Source organism: Orbicella franksi, chromosome 6, assembly GCF_964199315.1.
Source record: "Orbicella franksi chromosome 6, jaOrbFran1.1, whole genome shotgun sequence".
NCBI classification, from domain to species: Eukaryota; Metazoa; Cnidaria; class Anthozoa; order Scleractinia; family Merulinidae; genus Orbicella; species Orbicella franksi.
This window is the reverse complement of record NC_138150.1, coordinates 14,230,205-14,250,887: the sequence shown is the minus strand read 5'-3', so window position 1 is coordinate 14,250,887 and position 20,683 is coordinate 14,230,205. Positions and strand designations below refer to the sequence as shown.

General features: G+C 38.0%; 3 protein-coding genes across 6 annotated transcripts in view; 2 read left to right on the top strand and 1 right to left on the bottom strand.

Annotated features, from left to right (window-relative positions):
- Positions 1-330: 330 nt before the first annotated feature.
- Positions 331-4,361, bottom strand: LOC145489637 (glucokinase regulatory protein-like). Its single transcript, XM_081468655.1, has 2 exons — positions 3,380-4,361; positions 331-3,133 (listed from the first exon to the last, which is right to left on the bottom strand). The coding sequence occupies exons 1-2, from the start codon at positions 4,023-4,025 to the stop codon at positions 1,962-1,964; spliced, it is 1,818 nt and encodes a 605-aa protein (XP_081324781.1). The 5' UTR covers positions 4,026-4,361; the 3' UTR covers positions 331-1,961.
- A 97-nt stretch (positions 4,362-4,458) lies between these two features.
- LOC145489696 (ATP synthase peripheral stalk subunit d, mitochondrial-like) lies at positions 4,459-15,824 on the top strand. Its single transcript, XM_081468734.1, has 6 exons — positions 4,459-4,644; positions 10,652-10,748; positions 11,915-11,986; positions 13,304-13,366; positions 14,164-14,205; positions 15,054-15,824. Exons 1-6 carry the CDS (start codon positions 4,523-4,525, stop codon positions 15,138-15,140), a joined length of 483 nt encoding a protein of 160 aa, XP_081324860.1. The 5' UTR covers positions 4,459-4,522; the 3' UTR covers positions 15,141-15,824.
- A 26-nt stretch (positions 15,825-15,850) lies between these two features.
- The window catches only part of LOC145489629 (formin-like protein 3), a 35,821-nt gene continuing 30,988 nt past the window's right edge, over positions 15,851-20,683 (top strand). For 2 of the 4 annotated variants that reach the window (XM_081468640.1, XM_081468637.1), the window contains exons 1-3: positions 15,851-17,225; positions 17,461-17,525; positions 17,657-17,740. In XM_081468640.1, the coding sequence (XP_081324766.1) occupies positions 17,069-17,225; positions 17,461-17,525; positions 17,657-17,740 (306 nt within the window). In that variant the 5' untranslated portion in view covers positions 15,851-17,068. The remainder of the gene's footprint in view (positions 17,226-17,460; positions 17,526-17,656; positions 17,741-20,683) is intronic. The other 2 variants (XM_081468639.1, XM_081468638.1) reach the window with 2 other exon arrangements.

Sequence of the window (20,683 nt, the reverse complement as noted above, 5' to 3'; positions counted from 1 at the left end):
ACTAACGTTCAAATATAACTACATCTGTCTGTTCATTACAATTTTTTAAATTCGTCCTAAATTAGGCATTAATGTGGCTCTTTAAATGACCTCTTGTCACTCTGTAATTAACATTTCATTACTTGCATCAAATTCGGGATTCTTATTTTCATTTAACATATTTTAGTTTTCCACTTTCATTTTTTATTCATCATTATCTTATAAAGGATTTGATTTTTTTTTGGATTTTTTTTCCTTTAAACCTTGTTTTTTTTTTTCTGTGATCCGATCCGTGATCCAATCCGTTATCCAATCCGTGATCTGGTCTGTGATCCAATCCATGATCTGATCCAGTGCGATCCAGATTTTGTCAACATCGAATGGAAAGCTTTCCATTCTTTTAGGAGGAGAGATAACGGTTTCCAATAACTCCACTAAACGGCATCAGAATGGCTTTAAAATCGGCACAAAAGAAAGGTGCACGACACATTTGAGGAAGGAAAACTTTATTTGTCTTATTTCAAATGAGATAGTTATTTACACAATTTTTTTTTTTATGATCAGTGATTTTACCATACAATTCTCTATATACACAAGCTGTCACATACACCACATATTTTGAGCTTGGGAAGCCTGTGTTTTAACCCCTAAAAGGTATGACAGCACCCCTGTCCTTTTATTATTTGGGAGTAACCCCTGCCCGGGTCTTGGCCCCCCAAGGCGTTTTGCTAGGCTCAAGAAGGAGGTTTTGACAGGTGGGGAAAACTCGCTGAACAAGAGGGGAAATGGGCTACATGTCAATCCATTCAACTTTGCACCTGCACTCACCTTGCATGGGGATTTCTCAAGGGGGAATTTCTATACCTATAAGGAGGAGAGAGATACTGTACAGTCTGATAGTGCCTGTGTGAGATTATACCACATTGTCAGTTTTGGCCACTGACAAGAAAGTAAATTTAGTGGTGAACTATACCACTATGGTTACATAACACTCAACTGTCAACTTTAAATGAGATCTTCAACAATGCGAACCTCTCAGAAGTAGCAGATGAGGGCTGCATCAGTAGGGTCAATGATTTCAGTATTTTTTCCTCTCTGTCAACATCATTTTTATTTTGACTTTTGAGGAGTAAAAGAAACTTTGCTCTATTGTGCCAAATTCTTTTGCCTCACTATTCTGCTTGAAATTATGCCAGCATAATGTACTGAACAACCTCACCTCTGCAAATTGTGTCAAGCTTGCTTCAGAGAAATGAGCAGCACATCTGTACTATTTATAGCTGTGAGATAAGATTTCTCAAACCCTCAGTTTCTTGAAACTCCCAGTAACTCAAACCAAAAACCGTTTCCCCTAGTATGTTTCACCGCAGTCCTCAATATCTTAACCTCCCAGTTTGTCAAACCAATTTCATTTTTCTTTGAGGGTAGAGAGATCAGGATTGTCCACTGTTTGTAGTGTACTTGGCATGGCTTATCCACTACATCAAAACCACTTGACTAATTTGTGAAAACAATGCCTTGTTTTACCTTGAGTGCGTAATGTACCTTTGTTATTTACTGTCATTGCGGTGCTATAACTAAATTAATATTTTACCAGTTCATCCTTTACTTATTTTAATCTTTTCTTCTTCATTTGGTCTTCATCAAGTAAAGTACAATATTCAGAGCAGTTGTAGTTGTGTAATCCTTGTCATCAGACATTGGTGAATAGCATGATGCAGGCAACAGTTTATTCATGAAGATACATGTATCACTATTTCCAAGAAAAATTTGATGTCGATCATGGAGTTGAAAAGTTATCGTCTCTCACTAGAATATAGCTAACGTAACAACTGCATCTGAGTCTCATAAGTGAAGTTTCCCCTCAAAAAATTATGGATAGACTTTGCGGTGTTGTTTTCCATTGTCTCTTTTCATTTGAATTATTTGAATGACTTAAATCCCTTTTTGAGCTCATAGTGATTTACTAGTAACTTGAAATCTCATTGAATATCTGTGACTCTTGATCCTATTAGATCAGTACAATACGCAAGACCAAGATTTCTAAGTAGATGAGAAATGGTGTTTGTTTTTAAGATTTCCACAGCAGAGCTGACATCAAACTTACCTGTGGCCACTAGCACTGCAACAGGCACCACTTGATCCATTACAGTGCCATAAGCCACATGTTCAGAAACCTGTCGACAGAGAACATCATCTATGATATCCACTCTGTATATTGCTTGCAAAACAGCAAGTTTTGCTCCTACCTTATCAATCTTAGCTACGGTTGAAACTATAGACACTGCACGATGAAACAACTTATTGTTCCCAACTTTGACATCAATCATGAAATTTCTAAAAACCTTGCCTTTTAACACATGAGCCCCTGTTGAAACTGCATTGAGAATCCACTTTACAGATATTTCCACAAAACACTCTTTCAAAAAATCAGCAAACAATACTGACATAGAATGAAATTCTTCAAAAAGGTTTTTCTGTCCAGATAAATTACTAGTAATGACTGGAACAAGACACTCAGTGAAAAGAGTGCTTAATGCAACTTCCTTCTCAGAAATGATGCCAATTGCATGTGCTCCTTTCTCATCCATCAGATTGATAACTACTCGGATTTTTTCAATTTCTTTACTATCAGAGCAAATAAAGACTACAGTGTCATGTAATGTCAGTTCAGGCAAGACGTTGCTTTGAAAATCTTCCAGTGAAATACACAGCTTTCTTGATCCATCAAGTAAGAGTTCCCCTTCCTTGTTGTCAAGTGTATTGTAACCTCCTTGTAGAAATCCTCTAACATCATTGAAGTTTGCACTAAATGTAGAGACACACTCAGAGGCATCTAATAGGCCCATGACTCCCAATGACCCCCATCCAATGTAGTACACATGACCATTGCTCTTTAAGCTCTCTGCAGTGAGTTTAATAGCTCTGGATATGCTGTGACAACCGAGATATGTTATCCTGTACATTCTCTCATACATCATAAGCACTTGAGGTAGATTACTAACTACCAATGCTGCAGGCTGGGCTTGTGTGGCATGAGCTTTGCATAATATGCACTCCAAGAGAATTTTGGTGGCACTTCCTCCTTTCATACGTGATGAACCAGTAATGGCTTCTGGGCCAATAACTGGATTGAGGATGATTTTGTTAAATTCTGTATAGAAAGAGAAAATGTGTTCTATATGTAAGCTTAGTATGCCTTCGGTTTAGGTTGTAATAGGGTTTCACTACAAGTTCTTTAAAGCACTGGAGTGCAGATTTGAGAGATCTATGAAAGCATGTGGATGTAACATTGGGTTTAAAAAACTCTGCAATGTAACTTCACCAAAACGTCAGAGGATTAAACTCCATCCTTTTTACCCCACCACTTTTGCCTTCCCTCCTTGGAAATCTCTCTTACCTCCTAGCGCAGTGGCAACATCAAGGAACGACTTATCCCATCCCTCTAGAATAATCTGCCTTGCTTGGTTGACCGGATTGAATCCCATAAGAACAGGAAAGAAGATATCTGGGTGCCTCATGCAGTAGTCCAACTGGCCAGCTACATAAGGCGCCGACAGACCGCAACTTATTCCAATAAACAAGACACTCTTCTTGTTACGGGACACCTCTATTAAATCTTGTTGGCCTTTTTTCCAGTTATCTTCAGATGCTCCCCGGGATGTAAATAGAGCAATGTCTCCCCCTGCGATAAGATATTCATAGCACACTGGCAACTGCTGAGTTTTGGCAAGCTGCGAAAACTTCTGAGCCAAGATAAACGCGAGCCTTCCAGAAGTACCGCAACCACTCAAGACGATGGCTGTCTCACCACTGCTGTCTTTTAACATTTCTGTTGCTTTCTGTGCTATTCTGTCCATAGCAGTGATTACCTCTTCATCGTAGATACTTGGAAAGTGTTTCCAACCAGAGAATATTTGCGAGTCGCATTGACGTAGAGTTCTCACAATGTCACTTGCAGTGGCGACATCGATGCCAGATGTTAGTTCATTTGATCGTTCTGTTATCGGAATTGTGCTTTCTTTCCTCAGATTATCCACACTCATAGCAAAGAGGTACAGATGCGTATTTCATACACAATAGATACCTGATCGGATCGGGACAATCACGACAATTCCCCGTGAAAACATACATGTAGATTTGTTCACTGGTCCAAATCACTCACCGTGAAGACCAACTTCTACCAGGCGCCTCGTTTCTTGACGTATTTGAAACCAGCATCGGGAGGCAGGGGAGACAGTTTAGATCCCGAACCAGGAGGAAAAAATTTAGAAGATCAATTCGGTTTTTTTAAACTCCTGTAAAAATTTCTAAAGTACTTTTCTGATAGTCTTAATTTGATGATAAAAAGGTGGGTTATAAAACTACTTTATATATTAGTAATGATTGTAGTACGACCCCACTAGACTACCCTGGTAAGGGAAATTTAACTATCACCCCGCTAGATTATCTCTCCAACCCAGAGTGCATTGCAGTACACCTAACACAGCGGCCATCTTAGATTGTCGTGTTAACCGGTCCATCATCAGTGGTTTGTCGAAAAATGGCAGCTAGAAGGATTGGACAGTATGTTCCAGATTGGATCAAGATTGCTACAAAAGTTCCTCATGAGGCAAGACCGAATATGAGTGCTATGAGAGCGAAATATGAGACTATTAAAACGAGGTAAGTTGTGTTGATCATGATCAAGATATCGGCATGACCCGTTTATGCGCGAAATATGAGCTCAAGAATGAACTTAAGTTGAGTAACAGAGAGAACCTACAACTTTTTATCATTATGTAATCCTTAAATAGTTCTTGAGCGCTTGTCCTAATACAAGACGTATAAGGCCATGCATAGGATGAGTCAAATAAAAACAACGAGTAAAAATATTTTTACGATGACTGCAGAAATTCTCGCGCGTTCATTGGCCGAGTTTCTTTGTCTTTTTTGTGTTTTTGTTTCTGTTTTTGCTTTTTTGGTCAATAAGCGGACAGACGCACGAATTTTATAATTTATGTAATGCAGCAACAAGCGAGAATGGACAACTTGACAATAATTTGTTATCGCATAAAACAAATTGATGTCACTTTTTTATGCATCTGCCCTGTTATTGAAAGTGAATTTTGTCACAACATTGTCAAAGTAGTCTGCGGACCCACTCGGCTATCGCCTTGTGGATCCACAGCTACTTTGACAATGTTATGACGAAATTCATGATCAACAACAGGACAGACACATGAAAAACTGACTTCAATTTGTTAACTGGAGGATATTACATGGCACTGCAGAGATGTGAATTTTATGGATGGAAAGTGTGACTGTCTTGCCTGATGCACACCAATCTGTTAAGTGGGTTTTCTCCTGTACAAATAACTGACTAATATTCTATATCGCTGTACGTTTGTACTCGTTTTGCATGTAATTTGGACAACATTCACTGCGGTTCAAGGCAGCCTGTGCTCTTGACTAGCAGTGCCTGGTTGCCTCAGGTGACCAAGATTTGGTCTTGGACCACAAAAAAAATTCTGGTCGCCAGACCAGGCACTTGGATTTCTTGTGTGCTGCTCAGCACTCTGGTTATGCAGGTGACTTATTGTAGCATTATATTTGTGGTTGAAATTGATAGCGTTACTTCCAGAAAGATATGTTTCCACATAACACACAAATTGATTGTTCACTTTTGAAGTTTTTCTCAATGATGCAGCATGCAAATCTCTACATAAAACGAACTTTTTTGTGTACACAAATTTTTATTCAGCTTAGTCTGCAGATTAACATGAGTAAACTATATTGAACCATGACTTGTTAGCAATTTCATTTTATCAAGATTTGGTGATCACTTAACTTTAAACTACTGGTAAATTTCATTTATTTTTAGACTTATTTTGGTAATCTTGAACAAAAACTTCTAAGTGATGTTGAAATTTAGAAAGTAGTTAATAAATTAATGATTTTTTGTGGTATCACAAGTGCATTAAAATGTAGTGGCTGCTAAAAATAATAACACTCTGCCGTATTGTAAAAGGTTCACGAAAAAAAAAGTTGAAGCATGGCCTTAGTACAGATTGTCATTTGGCTTTAGGAGAATGCTACCTAATTTGTGGAGGTTCCTGTGACCTCCTGGGTGTCTTTGTAAGCACGGCGAAAGCTTTGCAAAATTCTTTGAATGGGTCAACTACCATTTTGGCACCATCTTGAATGACGTAAATCTCATGTGCTATTGCACATGTGTCATGGCAAGAGTAAAAATGCTTGTTTTTGCCGTAAGTGTTTTTGCCCTTACTGTGATGAATTTTGAATTACCGTATTTACCCGCAGATAGGCTGCATCCGCGTATAGGCCGCACGCCAAACTTTCAATTGGCTTTCATGGAAAAAAATTATTGAGGTCGAGGCAAAGCGAAGTCTTAAATCAACAGCAGCTGATGTGTATCAAGTCAAGTTTATTTTTAACCATATATACAAATGTGGAAATGTTCAAACAGTAAACCGAAACTTTTTTGCTGACATTTTATATACAGAGTAAATCAAAGGCAAGTTTGTGCGCCTTATGTACAAACACGAGTGAAATGAATTGTAACGCTGTGGTATATCAAAATTAGAATCCAATAAAATCACTTTCATCAACGTCATTTTTACCAAAAATGTCACGGTATTCCTGTTTGTTAACATCCAAGACTGAAACTTCATTTTCACCAACATAGAACAGTTCACCTCCTTCATCTACAATTGACTCCACTCCGTCATCATCAGCAAAGGGATCAGACTTGTCCATTTCTTGCCAAAGAATATCGTCTTCTGTACCATCAAGTGCGTTTGTGATGCAGCATTTGAGAAATGAACGTCCGATGGTGTCAGGGGAAATGGAATTCCAGCTGTCTAAAATCCACTGACAAATCTGGCTGAGGTCAGGTTTACAAATGCGGCCTGCTGGTGTGAATGTGTGGTTTCCATTAAGCATCCACTTGTTCCAATATTGCCTTCAATTGTCTGTGAAGGGCTTGTTCACGCCTACCTCTAACGGTTGTAAAAGACCTGTCATCCCGCCCGGTATTACGGCCACATCTGTACGTGAATTTTTCAAAACCTGTTTAACATTGTCACACAAGTAAGCTCTAAAGGAGTCCCAGACAAGGAGATTTCTTTTTCATAGAAGTCCGCCAACTTTGGACCAGACCGTGTTTAACCACTCTTTAACCACTAATGATTTGTCCATCCACCCTTTGGCTTGAGCGCGAACATGTATGCCCTGTGGCAGCACTAAATCTTTTGGTAGAGTTTTTCGCTTAAACACACAGAGGAGGGGGGGGGGGGGGAAAGTTTTGTTCCATTTCCTAGGCAGGCTAGCATCACTGTGAAGCGATCATTTTCATGATCAGTTGTCATGATTGACACTGTTTTTTTTTCCTTTTAAGTCCACCGTAGAATTTGCAGGCATGTCAAAAGTAAGAGGAGTTTGATCTGCGTTTCCAATCAGCGAGAGCTCGTATTTGTACTTCTTTCACTCAGCAATAATAAAGGCTTGAAATTTCTGAAGTTTCTCCTCAAAGTTCTCAGGCAGTTTTTGTGAAATTGTCATTCTCCGGCGAATTGACAAGTCATGTCAATCCATGAAGCGATGACACCAATGTACTGAAACTCACTCTCAGCAATGTTTCTGGCTTTTGCCATCGATTTTGCTTTTAGACGGATGACTGTGGTGGAAATTCCAATACCAGCCTTTCTCTTCTCGTCAATCCATTCCTTCAGTTCTTTCTCCAATTCAGGAAATTTTGCTGGGCAATAGCGTGCCGCTCTCTGGTCGCAAGGATGACCTTTCAGTGTTTCTTGTTGCGTTCACCACCTTCTAATGTTCTTCTCGTCAACTTGGAACTGGCGTGCTGCTGCTTGATTTCCTTTCTCTATGGCATAAGTAACAGCGGTAAGTTTGAAGCGTGCTGTATACGATATCCTGGAAGAACCTTTTGGTTTCATGATTTGCTAGAAATGACTTCACATTTTACTTTCACACAATGTAAACATGGCCTTTGAAGTTTGATGTGATCGGACTTGATTGGATGAGAAATTTTGCATTACTATGGTTGCATACATGTAGATTGGCAAGCATGTGCACGTCATCTGTCACGTCGCATTACATGAATCGAATGTGAAAGATCAAGATCATCCTAAATTAGAAGCCACAGTTCACAAATTAAAGAGGAGAAATGAGTGGAGCTACACACACTTATGTAATGGATAGTGAAATCAGAGGTTAGCATGTTTATGGAAGCAGTTGGAAACCCAAAATTGGTGATTTGTTATTGACTGATCAAGAAGCGTCAAACAAAGATGACAAGTTTGCAGTGGCTGTTTATCAAGAACTCAGCATCGATGAGAAGAAAATTGTCGGACATTTGTCAGTGGAATTCAGCAGAATTGCAGCCTATTTTATTGAGAACCGCGATGAAATTTCCTGCAAAGTAACTGGGAAAAGGAAGCACTCTAAAGGCCCACAAGGAGGAATGGCTATTCTGTGCAAGCTGTGTTGGACATCGTCAAACAAAAGACATGTTAAAAAACTTGATGCGCTCATTGCTGCAGAGAGAATCAAGATTCTTCGTAGATATGGACTTAAAGTTTAGCTGTATGTGTTGTGACTAAGGAACAATTTAAAGCGAACATTAAAACACCAATTTAGTGTACCACATTAAGATCTTGTGCATATTAATGAAGTGTCAAAATGCTTGTACCCGTGTTTAAGTCACAACCCTAATTTTGATCCCATTTTTCTGTTAAAAAAGTGCAGCCTATCCGCGGGTAAATACGGTAAGACAATTATTGTTTTTGTTTTTGCCCTGAGTGTTTGTAGTTTCCCGGAAGTAATTTGGATTTGTTTTGAAGTTTATTTCAATTGCCGTGATGAATTTTAATTTGCTGTGACAAATTTTATTTTGCGGTGACGGTTGTGGGCCACTATAGAGTTCTGTTAACACACATGCACTCAATATAAAACTGTGATTATTCTATCTGCCAGTTACATGAATAGAAACACATTTTTTATTTAAAGGTCCTATCAATGCTTTCGCTGACTTTCTGAGAAGTTTAAACTCTCCACAAATAAACAGGTGCAATAAGTTGAACTCTTCATCAAACTAGATGACCTTTTCCTATCAGTAAAGATTTAGAAGTACGTAAACAAGTGAAAATAAGCAATAAGAACCTAGTATGTTTCGGTGTCATTGTGACACCATTGTCAAGGTGATTTTGAAAATATCCTGCAAGTCCTGTTTATGAAGGTGGCTAAATTTGTTAAGGGCCACAAACAGTGTTCATCATCTCATGTCCCTGAGGTTCTTATTAAGCAGTTTTTCATCCTAAAGAAATGTAAGAATAAATGTGATTGTTTGGTGCACAAGATGTTATTTGTAAGACATCTGAAAACAAGTCTTAATGTGCAATCAGACTCCACCTGTGGGAAAGTATTTAAACACAAAAATGTAATTTTCCTTTCTTAATGCAAGTAAATATTTTTGTGGACTTCATAAAAAAGACTTACTTTCCACAATCACCTTGACAGTAATCAAAACATTCAGTAATTATCACTTATTTTCATTAATTTTTGTTAATGGGAGTCACATAGGTTGCTAAAGAAAATTATTAAGAGATGGGTCAAGATCCTGGGATATCGTATGAAATCCTGGACTGTCAGATAAAGAAAAGTCCATGAAAGAAAATAGGAAAAACAAAAAGCATTAGTAGCATGGAATGTAATGTCCACGTGGGTCTTGCAGTAGATGAATTAGCAATGAATTAATTGTTTTGGGTGAGCAACCTGTTGGGCTGGGTAGCCTAGCTGCAATGGTTGAGAGCCTGTAGGGCTCCCTGAAAATTTTCTTAGAACACAGCCGCAGCCTTGGAAGATTTTGCTCACATGCACAGCCCAAGCAACTTTATTGCATTTTCAATCTCCATGTTCTCACATCGTGATTGTATGGTGAACTGTAATGCTATCCATGGGAGAACTGGGCTTAGGAGAGGGACTACCTTGACAATTAGGGCTATAAGGGGGACTTCCCTTAAAGGCCTCACCCTTTACTCTCTCTTCTCTCTCTTTATTCTCTCTCATTATGTTGTGATGAGCATCGCACAAGTTTCAACATAACTGAAGCTCAGAGTCCCTAGTAAAGAATTAAATTTAGCAGAAGTGGGGGCTGCTACAGATTAAGAAAGAATGTTTGCTTGATATTTATTGTTCATTGATACTCGAGCAAGTTGGCTAATTTATGCAGTGCTTATTGGCTTATTTTTATTTTACTTCTTTTCGTTGTGAACACTGAAAGTTGCCCGTTTCAAATACAAGTTAGTAGTGGCTTTTTGTTTAGCAAAATACATGCAAATGCATGTATGAATAACAAAGGATTTCTTCCTCCAATTAAATACATGCATATGTGTGAAATTACACGCAAATTCGTGTAACTACAAGAACAGTGAATTTTACACACACCTTACATGCACTCTACTTGTATACTACCTACATTTTAAGCATGTGGGTGCTGCAATGCCTTTGACCCATGCTGTAATCACACCATATAGTTGTAAGCCTGGCTGTGACAATTGAATATTTTCTACAGCACTGAAGCTTGTGCATGCAACTTATACTTTAAAGCCCTGCTGTATTATGTAACTTCTTCTTTCTTTTTTCTCCCTAGCTTGGATTCAATTTCAGCCAAACCTGAACCTATTAACTGGGACTTTTATGCCAAGAATATATCCAAACCAGGAATGGTTGAAGCTTTCAGGAAAGCTGTAAGTTGAAACATCAATTTATCTATTGTTTTTACCTTGATACAGAGAGCATGTTATCAGAGCCAGTGATAAGCATACTATCTTCTACTTGAAATAAGGTAACTATCAAAGTGGAAAGTAGCATGGCTTACTGCCTAGTGAGTGGAATTCAAGATTGAGTGATCTGGGTTTGAGTACTGGCTGCAGGAGTAGATCTAGGGAGAAGGTGCAGGGGGTGTGCATCCCCCCTGAGATGAAGCCTTCTTCGTATTAGGTTGTATTTGCTTTTAAAATTTGTTTACCTCACCAGTCAATTACACCATTCCTTTGTGGTGCACCCCTCCTAAGAAAAATCCTGGATCTACCAATGGGCTGGGTTTAGTATGTTGTATTCTTGAGCAAAATACTATGCCCCTCTCCTCCCAGGAGTATAAATAGATTTTGTTATAAGGATATAGTGTACACTGCATCTAACAAAAGCTAGGAAGTATTAAAGTACCCATACCGTAATTTTTTATTATTTTCTCATTTGAAAGTCTGCATTAAAGAAGGAAGTTCTCCCAAAACATTTATCTATTTGAACTAAACGTGAATGTTTTCATGATTTTATGGATCCTGCATTTATTTGGTGCACTTTTTCTGCTGATCAGGAAAGCAAGGGCTCACTTTATGACATGGGCGAGTCACATATTCCTTAACCCATATCACCAGTCCTTTACAACTGAGAGAACTGAGAGAAGACTAGTGCAAGTGGTGTACCAAAATGACAGTCAGCTAATTTGAGCATTTTTAAAAAATCATAAACAAAGTCAAAAGAACTTCCATTTTTGATGTAGACGTTCATGTGAGAAAATTAAAAAAATTATGGTATGGGCACTTTAACCAGTGGCATCGTACTTGTATGTATTCAGGAGCAGTAGGAATAAGCACTGGTTACTAGCATTGGTGACTTTGGCGTAACCTCTTTACCGCAGACAGAGTATACCAGACCAAATTTGCTATTGTCATATGTAGAAAGCAATGTGCTCATTCACATTATAGGTCCATGCATTGATCTGCTGAGTGTTACTGAGTAAAGGTGACATTGTATAAGCACATATTTGAAAACAGTAAATCACATTTATAAACTGGTTCTGTTGAATAAGCTATGTCTTATTTGACATCAATAGTTTTTGTTTAATTTGCAGTATGGAGCAGTAACTGTACCTTACCCAAAAGATGTTGAAACACCAAAGATAAATGAGAAAGAGAAGGAACTGGTGAGTTTTGCAAGTAAACATATGTTAAGGAAGTGCAACAGCTCTCATAATGGAAGAATTTGAATTGCGAGATATGAAGTTTTTTGGAAATTCAAATTGCAGGCTGGAGTTCTGTAGGAGATAAAATTATTGGAGTATTAATTTGATTTTAAATGTTAGTCATGCTAGTTTTTTGGGGGAGAGAGTAGGGGGTGGGTGGGGGCTGGTGAGACTGACTTGGTTTTAGGGTGCTGCTAGCCAGTGTACTAATTCAATTCTGGAAGTTCAAGAAAATGCTTTATTGGCGACAGGACTCTTGGGGCTGAATTTCAGCTGTCCTCTCTGGGTACCTATTCTATCAAGAGACCTCTGAGCCAACAAGCTGTTAATGTCATCTGCTGATGCCATTTACTTTAATTCCTCCATAGTGTGAAACGAGATTCTGTCCTTTAATACAGAGTTGTTGTTACTTGTGAATTGACATAAAATGCTTGAGAAATGAAGGGATTGCATGGAATATCCTGAATGGTTCTGATTTGATTTGTACTAGCAGTCAAATTAATTCACAACTTGAACAAAATACACTCTTTATCACTTTCTTTTTGTTTTCAATGAAGTCATTTATTCGATACAAAGGAAGCAAGAAAAGGATAATTTTCTACTCAGGAATTTACTGCCTAACCATCAATACAACAACAAGTTAAAAGATTATCTTCCTGGACACAAAGCATTGAACTTGTCGACAATACAAGTAGTTTTTATTAGGAAAGTCACTGCCTTTGTAGGCCACATACACTGCTAACCTGTTACCAACAGGCTTTCCAGTTTGATTAGAACTGCATTCTTAGGAAAATTGAAAATGATGTAGAAACTGTAGATTTGAGGTATTCATTTTCCTTTTTACAACAGAATTTGTCAGAATTTGAACTCTATACAAGCATTCTATCCAGTGAATTTAAAACTTTTAGAGTCCACCTTGAAATAAACATAAACACAAGCAATAATGGTTATGCAATAATGCAAATAAAATTATAAAAAGCAATCAAAATCACTACCTGGTTTTCAGGTAGTGACATCACCAGACAACATTACCTCACATATTTTCCTCAGGAATAATAAGCCAGAGGACTTGGTTGAAATTTTGGGGCACTTATTTTCTAGTAATTTTTTTTTATCATTTGGCCTTGTCATCTCAGTCAGCACTTGCCCAAACTACAAACAAGAATAGTTTTTGCTTAAAAAGAGCTCAAAACATTAACTGAAATGATAAATGGAGTGTGCATTCACCACTATAAATTCAACTATAATGTCATATATTTTTACAATTCACCTTCACAGGAAGAGCATTCAATAAAAGTGGTCAAGTTAGCAAATGAACAGATTGCAAAGTATGAAGCTGAGGTATGTAATGTAAAAGATTTTCCATAAGCAACATGTACATGTTGTATATTGTTGTGTGGTGACAACTGTTCAGCTGTGAATATTAGAAAATACAGTAGCTAATTAGTCACAAACTAGTAAAAATTTAGACTTGTCTAGCTAGAGAAGGTTTTGTAATTGAACTCTGAGCCAATTGAAATACTAGAGGGTAGATTCTTTAATTTTAGTTAAAGGTACCAGAAGGGGAGAGCAGAGATCTCCTCTGCAGCAAGGAGGTCACCATGACAGCCCAGACACAGCCCACCCCCAGGCACCTGTCAACACAGCACTGTGAAGAAACAGTGTGTGGAAGATATTCTTACCTGAGTGGGAGGGAGGGAGGGAACACCAAATGAGTGAGCAATACACTGCAAGTAAAGCACATGGACAGCTGATTTTGAGCATGTCCTGGTGTAACAGAAGAGAACGCAGGTACCAAAACTGGCGGAGATCCCAAAGGCAAAGTTGAAGATGAGGAGCTTGAAGCTGTTGAGGTCATGTGCATCAAGGGACTCAAACTGTTGGGTTCAACTTTTGTGCATTTTGGTGGCGTAAAAACGAGCACACAAGACGGAAATGATACACAGTCTGTTTTGAAAGAGTTCCAGCGGGAAAAAAAAAATATGAGAAAACCGCCATAAAAAAAATCAAGATAGAACCAAACGAGCAAGAGAGATTGAGGAAGCAGAGGTTGTGTGGCGTGACATACTAACCATCTAAGACAGTGACTCTTCTACAATGTGGGATGATTTGCTGATAATAAATCTGTTTCTCTTTAGTTGCAGGAAATCAGGTCACTGAAACCCTTCGAAGAAATGACAGTAAGCATACTTTTAATTAAATAGATTAAAACCTGCTGCATGTTCTAAAACAGAATATCTCTCGAAACATTGGAACGGTGTTCTTCAATCTTGGCACTGGAAATGTATGTCACAAAAGAATCAAAATTACACCGATTGTGCTATTTACTACACTACTTCTTAGTTATTTTATGTCATTAAATTTCATATCATTGGGGAGCAGGGATGGCGCAGTGGTGAGAGCGCTCGCCTCCCACCAATGTGGCCGGGTTGGATTCCGGCTCCGTACCATATGTGGGTCGAGTTTGTTGTTGGTTCTCGCGTTGCTCCAAAGGTTTACCTCCCTCCACAAAAACCAACATCTCTAAATTCCAATTCAACCAGGATAGAGGACCCGCATGGACACCATCTAAGGATGATGTAGTTTTCTCTCTGAATTATATTGTAATGTATCAGCAACTATTTTAAATTGACTGAGTCACAATCTGATGATTTTTCGATCGGTGGAAAGGGCCCTTTGTTTCATAGCATTTTCCAACTAACTTCTCGTGATCGAGTTTGTCAAGGAGTCGTTTGAAAAGTAGCACAAAATAAAATGGTTTGCCCTTGATTACTTTGGGGGAAGAATAAATAATTTCGTCTTGACTTTGTAATGTACTACTGGGCATTTGAACCGCTTGAACAATTTTTTTTACAGACTAAAAGGCTCGTGCTTGAGGGTTATCCTTGAGGGAGGGGGTGGGGTTGTGGCATTGCTGAGATTGACTAATGCAATAGTCTTCCTTTTCTCTCATGTATAAATGAGGGAGCAAGAGGCCCGGACAAGAGGTTTGTAGCCAATCTAAACGCTTTGTTTTTCTGTACACAAGGTTGATGAGTATGCCGCAGCACATCCAGAATGGAACAAACAGTTAGACGATGAAATCGCTAAAAATAACTGGAACATGGAGCACTAGCTATCTCGTGTGCATATAATTTTTCATTCGTTGACTGAAATTCATAATGTGATGTAATTGAGTTTTGTACTTTTATCATTGGCCACGAATAAAATTAGCTTTGTGGGAGTTCACAATTGGTGTGATCTATTTTGTGTTGAGTTCATTTTTCATGAAGCGAAGCAAGTCAGACAAGTTTGTCGGCCCAACAGCTCATGTCGGATCAAACAGTTGATGTAGAGTTTGCCGTGTTGTTTGTGATGTTGTACGTACAGTCGAATATTAAAACGTCTGGTCCGGAGTGCCTTTCAGGGTACTTGTTAGTCTGACCACCCAAGGTGCTTCGCTGGGTCCGACTGCGGATGTGTTTTTGCTTTAGATGACAGAATCGTTTAAATTTGCCGATTGCGTGAGTAATGACATCTCAAAATCAAGCTCTGTTTGAAGATCGTGGTGGAAACTCCAGCTAGCTGCGTACATGTATCGAACTAATGATACATTTCCGTTTTTCAGTCCACTATTTCGAGTTCCCCTAAACTTCATGGGATTTCCACAGCTCACTAAAAATAGTTTTACTTATCTTAGACAATAATCCAAAGAAAGTAAGTTGAAGTTAATTGCTTACTGTGCCAATCATCAAAACATACATTCTCCTAGCTCGCTCAATCACTTCTCAAGTTTTGTTTTTGTGTGCCAGTGAATTCTGATTTTGTTGTTAATATAGATCTGTGTGTTGAAAGAAAAAAATATCAGATTATTGTATCGATGTCGTGCTAGATTAGCTTGCGTGTAGACACTCAAAGCTCTCCGGTGTGCGAAGCAGGAAGGATGACATATTTTAATAAAACAGGATTTTAAAGTCTACATGCAAACAGTGGTATGAAAGGGCTTTGTTAAAATAAAATTCTTTGCGAGAAGAAAGACTAGAAGGAGACACTTGTAGACAAGGTAGCCCACAAATCTTTTAGTGGTCTTTAGTAATACTCAAGAGAGAGGTAGTCGGCAGAACGTTAGATTGCTTTTTCCTCGCTTCCTCTTTGGGATGTGTGTGCGAAACTGATCAGCCACTTCCGGTTTTTTATTAAAAAGCGAAAACTCGAAAAAGACCTTTTTTATAGTAGGGGGAAGATATAGTATTTTTTTCAAAAAGGTATATCTTATGATTTCTATTTTTCAAGGATTCTTTCGCGCGCTCGCGGAAAATCATGCTTTGTGATTGGTTGTTTTGAAAGTCACGCACCCTAATTTAGTCGGGAGAAGTCGGGAGATGAAGGTAAAGTTCTCGAATCTGAAATATGTGCGAAGAATGTCGAGTATTGGTAATTTTATACTAACGGAAGCAATACGGAAAGGTAGGCTTAGTTATGCCGTAGAAATTACGATGAAGCAAATGGAATTCTTGTCGACTTCACCTTATTGCCTTGTATTAAACTAAACCTTAATTTAAAATACTCGATCGCAAATTAAGGTTTCAATTGCAATTTGACGATACACTCTCGTAATTTTCCTACACGAAAATGCCATTGTTTCTTTCTTCTTTAAATGAACACACATGTCGTAAAGGCATTAATCTTATCGTAAGTTGTTTTAGAGGTGGTAGGGTTATGACGTACATTCATCGTCACAGATCATTTCAATATTTGTCATTTCTACGCGATTTTTACACCAGACTAGTTTAAAAGCGTTGCAGATTTCAATAACTCAAAAAGCACATAGTGATTCCCATGGTAAAGTCATTGATGTCAATCGTTGCAAAATTCAGAAGGTTCTAGTGTGACAATATAATCCAAGTTGCTCCGCAACCATGCATCATTTTGTACTAACCCTACTCTTGCAGGGAAGTCAAAGGTGAATCGACGCAAACCATAACAGACGGCAAACGGTAGTCCTAATTGGAGTATTCAGTTTGATCCTTTTGTGGCGAACCGGCTTGCCCGATAGATAACAGCATGGTGCAAGATCGAGTTGGAAATGCAAAAGCTAAGCTTAGTCATAAAACGAAGAACGGCGAAGTTCGAAAATCCCGGCTCAGCATGTTCGATTCAGTGAGATCGTCCTCCAGCGCTGTATCGGTGTCTCAAAGTTCCTCAGGTGGAGATGATACAGGTAAAGATTCCTGTTATTTCATTTGCTAGCTCCCTTTTGTGACAGACGTAAAAGTGAAATCATTTATTCAAAACAAAGATGAACTTTCTACTGTACTGGAGCGGAGTTAAATTGTTCGCCATGTGAAACCACAATGAAACCAGTCTAATATTTTCTTTCACGGGCGCTTTTCATATTTACCCTACGAACTTTTTCCCAGCTTTGCAAACTTCCAACTTTGTACCTTTGATCGTAGAGTTTGATGTTGACGAAGAATTGCCTGATGATGAGGAAATCGAGCGAAGATTTTCCACTTTATTGGTAAGCTGAATTCAACTTATTTTCAAAATTGTTCAAGAGCTTTGATGGTTATATTTATGCGGCGCACGATAAGTAAACAAGTCATGATTACTCTTTCAACTTTCTTAAAGTTTTACCTGTTTGCAACACAGGAAAAGATGACACTACCACCAGAGAGAGAGGCGGAACTCGCCAAAAGTCCAAAAGCTCATAAATGGAAAATGATTAAAGCAAAGGTATGGAATTGTTTTCACTATTTCTAGTAATTCCTGAATATAATATTGATCAGTCGTAAGCGAGTGGACCGGAATGCTAAATCTTCAATAAATCAAATGTGTGATGTTTATAATACTCCCGGTTTACTTGAAACAGCTTAGCTTACATTTAAGATTGTGTGCAAAATTGAGAGGCTGTTTTTAAATCTTTTTTGGAATGTATTATTTTACACCCATGAAGCGTTTATTCGTATCCATAACATTTACGTCAGTCGACTTTGACAGATAAGTGCTTTTAGCATTAAAGTTTAATTAATCCTTTTGTCAAATCAGAGAATAACAGTACAATAAAAACGTAGCTCGGATAATATTTCTGGCTTTTCCCACGGTCACCTCGTCGTGAATTGGAATTTAACTGCAGAAAACCTACTCAACAGAAAGAGTTTTGCTGAGTTATGTAAACAAGTCTTCACAATTCTAAATGAATGCTTGAAGTTGCTATAAATAAGTTGAGGTTGATTTGAAAGGAAGTCTAATTACCAACGTTACGGGTGGCAACAAATTAAAATTCATTCTTGCGACTAAAAAAGTCACAAGATCTCGATAGATCTTGTCTCAGCAGAAAGAACTGTTTTTAATCTCTTACTGCAAGTTGTAACATCTTAAAATGGAGATGTGATTTCACGCACATTACAGCGAACGAAAGTGGCGGTGAATTCATCAGTTACTCAAATCTTCTTACGCTAAAACGGAAAGACAAACTTAAGCCTCTGACATCCTAGAGAAACAAATTTAACATGTCCGAATCAGATGATGATTCTGGTATTGACAGACAAGAGGATGTTAGTATTGCCTTGCATGCAATGTCGATTTACATTGTAGTTTGACGAGTTGGACCTTTACATAATTATGTGGTGCTTAATTTTGTGAACATTCTTTGGTAGGCTTTGTTCAGGGAACGGAATTTGTGCACCTAGGATTGTAAAATTAAGGCACATTCAAACACATGCTGGTGGATAATAATATGCCAATTACTCTTGCAATTACAAAATTATTGCTCTTCAGGTTATTTTCATGCACAAATGACATACTCAGCAATCAATCAAATAAAATTGAATACACTTTTTTAAAAGTGTTTGAGTAAGAAATGCGTTCACACTCTCTTATAGTGGATTTGTTCTTAAGCACCTGTTGGCATATATATACTTTTTCTATCATATTGCATCTCTACTGTCTATTAAAAACTTACTTCTTGTCATCTCTATAATTTGACAATTTTCTTGTTGTTTTGTGGCTTACTCAGTTTCTCAAAAGAATTACTCTCAACTGTGGCAAATTCTTTTTCTTTTTCTTCTTTTAAATTGTCTTGTCTTTCTTTCTTTTGAGATTGTCAAACATGAATAAACATTTTTCTGTCATGTAATAAATCTCTCATTAACCAAGCTTGTTTCAGGGACCATACAGGTACTGGGAGAATATTGACCTTTGTCTTTTTTGTATGGACCTCGCTTTGTTCAGTCCACAATTTCAACAGCTTGGGGCAATATTCTCCCATAACAGCTCTCCTGCTCGTTTAATAATGTACATATAGTAGTATGTGACGTTTTTGAGTGTTATACTATGGAATAATGCTGGGGGGACTCCCATATGAAAAGGTTGGGGATGCTTGTCAGAAAATTAGAATTAAACCTTTAAAGGAGACCAATCTGGGTGTAGCTCAAGCTTTATTTGACCCATAAAAGATACCATTTAAAATGGAATAGGTTTGATAACCAGTCGCTGTTCAGGAAAGGAGCCCGGGGTAGTGGACTGGACTTGAGTGAGAGGCAGAAATTAAACCTAAAAACAGAAATGAGAGCGTTTTATGATTAACTTATTCTCTTAACTTTGACTGCGTCCTTAAGGATACAGAAAATACTGGCATTTTGTCCTGAACACCCTAATGGAGACCAAAATCCTTGATTTTTACCCCTAAGCGAGAGGACAAGCATCCCTGACCTTTTCAAATGGGAGTCTCCACCCTGTGGGAATAACTCATGAGTCACTTGAACTTTCTTGGTATACACACCAGCCTTTAGGCGAGTGTACATACCAAGAAAATACAAGTGATAAGTCAGATATTCCATGGTGTACCACCAGAGAGTGCCACGTGACTATTTTACAACATGCCATAGAAAATACAATGGCTAACATAAATTATCGAATGTGACATGCATGCAGGGCATGATGGGAAGGTTGGATGTAATACCATCGAATATACAACAGCTTTCATGTATTCTGATGGGATGTATTTTCTATGGCATGGTATAAATATATGTATAGCTAGGCCAGAGTGGGTTCCACAGAATATAGACTATTTGTAACTTTATGAGAAGAAAGAGGATTGTTTATATCTTTCATAACTACTTCTAAGATGGTTACTTTCAATTTCCTGTGGGTTTTTAGATCACAAATGTACCTTTTTGGAGAAACATGTAAATTAAGTATATGCATGGAGCTAATGTTCTTCAATCAAGACTAAAATTACCATACTCTCAAACTCTTTAAATGTTGGCCACCCTACAATTTATAGTCAGTTTTTTCCACACAATTTATCCTCACTCTGATGTTTTTTTACACTTGATATCTGCTTGTGCTGCCCTTCCAAGAAAAGGAAAGACATAATATAGAAAGACCACATTATATTACATGCTTTTTAAACTTAAGATCAGCTTCTCTTATTTAAAAGTATTGCACTCTTAATATTTTTATTTTTGAGACAGCAACATGGCATTATATAGTTACTAACTGGTGAAACAATCTCAGATAGTGCAGAGTGTAATGTACATCTTATAGGGACCACAAAAGAGGAGGAGCCTGACTTTTTCACTTTGGTTGATTTGTTATTGTTCCAGATGACATGAATAATGTATGAATTTTACTACTTGAAAATAACAAAGCAGTGGAGCAGTGAGCCCTAATTGT

Bases quoted from the DNA above. Each gene is read 5' to 3' on its own strand.
- LOC145489637 (XM_081468655.1), bottom strand. From the start codon at position 4,025: ATGAGTGTGGATAATCTGAGGAAAGAAAGCACAATTCCGATAACAGAA. The intron at 3,134-3,379 runs GTAAGAGAGATT...CTTTCTATACAG, and splicing joins TGTTGCCACTGCGCTAGGAG to AATTTAACAAAATCATCCTC.
- LOC145489696 (XM_081468734.1), top strand. From the start codon at position 4,523: ATGGCAGCTAGAAGGATTGGACAGTATGTTCCAGATTGGATCAAGATT. The intron at 4,645-10,651 runs GTAAGTTGTGTT...TTTTCTCCCTAG, and splicing joins TATGAGACTATTAAAACGAG to CTTGGATTCAATTTCAGCCA. The intron at 10,749-11,914 runs GTAAGTTGAAAC...TTTAATTTGCAG, and splicing joins TTGAAGCTTTCAGGAAAGCT to TATGGAGCAGTAACTGTACC.